The following is a 5,949-nucleotide window of genomic DNA, read 5'->3' as shown; positions in this document are numbered from 1 at the left end:
TTAAATTATGTTTTGCATTAAAAAAAATGAGAATTTCTTTATATTTCTTGAAATTTAATTTTGAGATTTTTTTCTATCACATAATCCTAAATCCAAAAGATCCGGGAGTTTTTTTTTTTTATTTATTTATTTATTTTTATTTATTTTTTTGGAAAGAACGAAATAATTTAATTTTATTTAGAAGTAGAATGATTAGCAAGCCTCTCATATAAAAATAAATAAAAACCTGCAAGAAATAGGTCAACCTAAGAAGTGGCATCTGGCTTAAAGAAAAAAGACACTAATCCCCATTAGCCTTGGTTAATTATTTTTAATTTTGATGAGATCCTCCTAGTAGCATAATTTAGATCACACAGGTCGTTATCGGTCTCTTATCTTATTAAATTTTTGAAAAATGTTCTTAAATTATTAATAATCCATTCCTAAAATGTAGAGAATTTATTAATTGATATCAGTTACACTACTTAGCCATTTATTTAACCAAAGCTGCAACAAACGTAAAAGACGGTTAAAGTCATAAAAGGACAACGGGAAGTGTGAACATGACTAATAACCATTATGGAATTTATGGGACCTTGAGTTGGGGGAGAGCTTTCTTTAAGAGAATGATTGATGAGGATCTTTACATAAAACAAAATTACTATCATTTATACTTTACAATAATCATATTTTTGTAATTATGCCATTTTTTTTTTGTCACTTTACCCTTCTTTCCAAAATTACTCTTGACAATCATAGGGTTGAGACTTGAGAGTGATGGTGTTACTGAGCTCAATTATAAATTCCCAATAATGTTGTGTTCTTGGGGACCACCCTTGAGGCCAATCTACAGCCAAATGTCTACTACCAACAAATTATTTATCAATCAATACAAAGCATATTATATGTAATGTGGCTGAAAAAATGGCACTACTACCAAGCAAAACTCAATTAATCTGTAACTACTAAGGTATGAAGTTGATTTAATTCAGATTCAGACTATCATTTATTCCATATGCACTTGTAAATCTAACACAAGGTACTAAAAGTCTTCAGACACAATATTAGAACAAAGAGCTAGTAAAACACAATGTAGGAATGGAAAGGAAAATGGAAGATAATCAAGCAGCAGCTCCCTCTCCATGGAGTAACATCTGATCGAAGTGCCAAACTCCTGGAAAGTTCAAAGTCATACACACAATTCAGATATAAATGTACAAGTATCCTATCAAAGAATAGTGAAGTATATTGTTATAGTTCTGCAGATGAGAATAGATAATGAAAAATACCATGTCCTTTGCCAACCCTCCTCAGTTGGGCAACATATTCTGATATTTTCTTAATGGCTTCCACCTACAAAAGTAAAATATGGAAATTAGAAGAGTCAAAACCATTTAATATCATATGTTCAATTCCCACCTCTCTTCCACATGAAACAAGCTTCAAACATAAATGGCATTCTCAATGTTGTAATAATGTGTACCTGCTCAGTTAAAAATTCACTTTCAATGAAATCTGTCAACTGCACATCTTTGCTTCTGTCAGCAACCTGTTAAAGTCAAATGACCAAAGATTAAAGAACGTAGGCTAAAGGAATCCAAATATTTCCCACAAACTAAAACTGAAAAAATTATAATAAAGGCAAATCCCATACGCTGTGCAAGTGGAGGAGCTTCTCATTTGTCAGCTTCTCCAGAGATAATGCAAGCTCCATTGCTGATATTAAGAGAAATAGGCAAGGCAAGACGACCTAGTTAGATGGCATTTAATTCCAAAACATGCAGAAACTAAGATTCAAATAAACTAGGTTCCAAGGAAGTACTATATAAATTTAACTCTAGCACCATTTAATGCTCATAAGTTATAGCATCATAGTCTAACTCAAGACCGTAACATCTAAAGAAAAGTCAAAGGAGACTAAATGATGATGATAGATAACCATTGGAATAGTACAAAATTATGACATAGTACAAAATTATGACATAGTTTTCAATGGTAGGCTATTTCCCAATACAAAGGCTATCATTAAAATGTTGTGGTACCTACTGGTGCCACATAACAATGCTTTCTAATAGATAGATAGATAGATACAATTATATGCATTTGCAACTAAGTTCAAGCGACAGGTCAACAAGAAGAAAGTTCTTATTGGATGCAATACTAGTTTAAGAAACAGCAATAAATGGGTTCACATCATGCATTGTCAGTTGTCACCACAAACAGATATACATTAGGAGAAAAAAAAAACACTAACCAAATAAAGCATCTCCTTTTTCAGGATGATCAAACTCAGAATGAGGCATCAATATAGACTGCAACTTTACTTTTCCACCACGCTTGTTCTGATTAAAAACAAAGAATATTAGAACCTTATCTTTCTAGTACTAAATAAAAGGCAAAAATAAGTGTAAACCGACAACAAAAAACTTTATATGAAAAAGTTTAAAAGTCTTCAAACACCTGATATTCCATCAATTTCTCAGCATGTTCCCTTTCTTCTTCACTAGATTCCTTAAAGAATCTGCAGACAAAATGTTTGGACAAAATTAACAAAAGGGTGACCAAAAAAGCCTGAAAGAAAATAACTTCTAAAGAATTCAAATACATTACTTGGCAAAACCCTTGAGCGCAACGTTATCTCTATCGAAGTAGGCATACAAGGCATGGTAAGCGTAAGAAACGTTGTACTCCACACTGAACCGTAAAGAAAAACCATTAGATAAACAAATACACAAACTGTTGAAATCAAAATATGAAAAATAGATGAAAATTGGAAAGAAAGAGGGAACCTACTTGATCTGCTCGTTAATAGCGGCCTCACACTCGTCGGCATATTTCTGTCGAGCAAGAGAGACTTGATCCCCAGCTGGGACAAGATCGAGCTCCTTCTTGACCTCTTCAAATGGCTCGAATACGACGCCAGTAAGAGGACGACTGTTGGCACCCTTTGAGGCCGAGACAGAAAAACCACCTCCATTCTTGGCTGACGAGTAACGGAGAGTCGAGAAGAGAGAATTGGGAGAATTCAGAGGAGAAAACGAGTACGAAAGAGGGGAAGAAGATGAGGGAGAAGGAGATGCAGAGGAAAACAAGGGAACCAGAGCTTCCCCATGAGAACCCAAAAGAGAAGAAGCCTTGAGAAGCATGGTGGAGAGGAGAGGAGAGGAAAATTCAAGGTTGAAAATGGAGGGCGTGTGGCTTAAGAGGTGAGGATAAAGATTGAGATGGAAAAGTCTATATGAGGTGGTAGAGGGAGGTGGTGAACCGTTGGATGAAGTGACAACTGGATGGTTGAGATTGAATCCTGGAGATAGGAGCGTGGCAGGCTCGTGGCTTGATAGTAATGGTGGGTTGCCATGTGTGGAAATATCTGGAATATTGGAAATTAGGTCCCCACTCTTTTGTATTTTCCACAAACTCACAGAACCTAGTCCAGAAAAAAAAAGTGTGGAAATCCAATAAATTCAGTCTTCTTTTAATTTTTGCCTAATTTAAAATAAAAATACTAATTTCAGGTTCAGGTTTCAGCAGCGTTCTCAATCAGTTAAGATATTGCTGACTAATTCTTACTTAATTTTGGATCTATTTCCAATTTTTTGATGACATTAATTAAAATTTGGTAGAAGTTTTGATATAATATTTCAACCATTTTCGATAATTAGAAATATATAATATTCAAATGTTAAAAAAGATAAATAATTACAAATATATGTAGTATTAAAAATATTTTCATTCAGATCTTTCTCTCGCTGAACAGATATTTCTCTATTTTTACTATTAATTAACTTTTGTCTTTTCTAATAATCTTTTTGTTATATTATTTATAATAATATAATATATAGATTAAATATGTGTAATAAACTAATAATATGTAACATATGACAATGTATATTAGTTGTCATCTTTTTGTAACATTTGGGAGTTACTTGTTACTATGAGTAACCTCCACCATCATCACCAACATTAAGAGTGTAAAAAGATGTTACACCTCTTAATTTGAAATTCTTAATGCTATAGGAGTTATGGTGTGTGTAGGAGTTACATTTGAGTCCATAACATCTATGGGGTTATGAGTTTGAATTTCAAATGGTGATGATATCCTAAACACTATATAAAGAGGTCTAAGGTGCTCATTTTGGAGATGAAGTTTTCTATCAAGAAAGCACTTTGCTAGAAAACCCTAAAGGCTTGATAATTCCCAAAGCTATTTCCTAGAGTGTTCCCTTAGTGCTTAGAGATAGGGGGAAATAAGCTTTTGGACAAAGGTGTAATACCTTGTTCAAGTCATGGTGATCCCCACTAATCTACACTCAAGGTTGTGAGTGAGTGTTTATATATATATATACATATTTTATATTGCATGTGTTCTTATCTTCTTCTACATTTCTTATATATAATATATATAGTGTATATATATATTGTATATTATATTGTTGTAACTTTTATTTAATCTCTTTGTTGGTCCTTGTATTGTATTACAATAGAGTTGTAATATCTTGATTTTCTTCCATTGTAATAAAATCTCTAACAATCAAAAGCTTATTCCTTTTCAATGGAAGAGGTGATAAATCAAGATTGAGAGAATACAAGGATAAGAGATTTTGTGTGTAAACTATTCATGGATGAGCATGGTGGTATATAATGTGATTTACTATTTTATATGATAGTAATATATATGATATATATGAGTTATATATATGTGACATATACATGATCATGTGTTTATATCATATTAATATATATAGTGATATATAATATGATATTTGAATTTTATATGTTATTATATGTATATATGTGAGATATATAATATATAACATGTATATATATGAGTAATATATATTATATATATGTAGAGCATGTGATATATATAATATATATTAGTGAGATTAAATATGTAGAAATAATTATTTCTATGTATTTATATGAGACATGCATATATAATATATATTATGAGTATATAATATATATCATGCATGTGTATTAAAGTGTATATATGTTATATATGTGTGAGGTATGTAACATATATAGTTGTGTAATTAATATATATTATGTTTATATGATATATATTAAAGTATATATGTTACATGTATATGAGATATGTAACATATTTATTTGTGAATTTAATATTGACATTGTGTGTATGTTACATATAAGATGTTGATTAGTAACATACATATTATATTAATGTATGAGTTATGTAGTATGATAATAATGTTGATAGTAATAATATAATATGGTTTATTGCTATTGATGTGGAAATTATTATCATCTATTTTGTGAATAAAGAATATTTTAAATTCTTTTTCAATATGGTGGTGAACATCTCACTTTGTGAGATAATAAAAGATGGCTTTTGAGAAGTTACATCTTTTATTAGATTATAAGAGATAATCATCTCATATTTGAGATAAAGAAAAGTGAACTATATGAGAGTTACACTTATGAGAATTGTCTTGTCATAGCAAGAACAAATGGATTAAAAGTGAATCCAAACTTGTGAAATGAGCCATAAATTGGAAGAGCAATTTTGGACTCAAAAGTAAATGAATCAATGTGGATTCAAAAATAGTGAAAAGATAACAAAATTGGAGAAGTAATTTTGAATCTTAAATAATCAAAGTGGTGAACAAAATTGATGAGAATTTTGTTAACCTTGGTATAATTTTGGGCTAATCTCAATGAGGAGATAACCTTAAAATTATGAGAAAAAATAATCACATTATTTTGTAAGTGGTGATGTGAGTTTGATATTTTAGTTTTGTTGAGAAAACTAAAAATGTCAAATGGTATTTTTAAAGTGGCCTTAAAGAGTCATTTGAAGAGGAAAATACAAAAAGGTGATATTTAATATACACTTTATGGTAGAAATGTGGGGGTGAACCACAAATTTAATCAAAATGTGATGAGACATTGTTGATATTTTTGATTTTGAATTCAAATTCTAAATCAAGTTTGGCTATGTGCATAAGT

The 5,949-nt window shown here is 30.7% G+C and overlaps 1 protein-coding gene across 1 annotated transcript; it reads right to left on the bottom strand.

Moving 5' to 3' along the window:
- Positions 1-957: 957 nt before the first annotated feature.
- Positions 958-3,351, bottom strand: LOC115706867 (ferritin-3, chloroplastic-like). Its single transcript, XM_030634626.2, has 8 exons — positions 2,773-3,351; positions 2,590-2,673; positions 2,440-2,500; positions 2,234-2,321; positions 1,634-1,695; positions 1,463-1,528; positions 1,269-1,332; positions 958-1,153 (listed from the first exon to the last, which is right to left on the bottom strand). The coding sequence occupies exons 1-8, from the start codon at positions 3,123-3,125 to the stop codon at positions 1,101-1,103; spliced, it is 831 nt and encodes a 276-aa protein (XP_030490486.1). The 5' UTR covers positions 3,126-3,351; the 3' UTR covers positions 958-1,100.
- Positions 3,352-5,949: the final 2,598 nt, after the last annotated feature.

The sequence above is a fragment of the Cannabis sativa genome, chromosome 1 (assembly GCF_029168945.1).
Source record: "Cannabis sativa cultivar Pink pepper isolate KNU-18-1 chromosome 1, ASM2916894v1, whole genome shotgun sequence".
Taxonomy (NCBI): domain Eukaryota; kingdom Viridiplantae; phylum Streptophyta; class Magnoliopsida; order Rosales; family Cannabaceae; genus Cannabis; species Cannabis sativa.
This window is presented reverse-complemented; position numbering and strand designations above follow the sequence as displayed.

What these genes read in the sequence shown, in the direction of transcription:
- LOC115706867 (XM_030634626.2), bottom strand. Translation starts at nt 3,125, where the DNA reads ATGCTTCTCAAGGCTTCTTCTCTTTTGGGTTCTCATGGGGAAGCTCTG. An exon ending in AAAAGGAGATGCTTTATTTG is followed by an intron (nt 1,696 to 2,233) that starts GTTAGTGTTTTT and finishes TCTTAATATCAG; the next exon opens with CAATGGAGCTTGCATTATCT. An exon ending in GAGGGTTGGCAAAGGACATG is followed by an intron (nt 1,154 to 1,268) that starts GTATTTTTCATT and finishes TGAACTTTCCAG; the next exon opens with GAGTTTGGCACTTCGATCAG.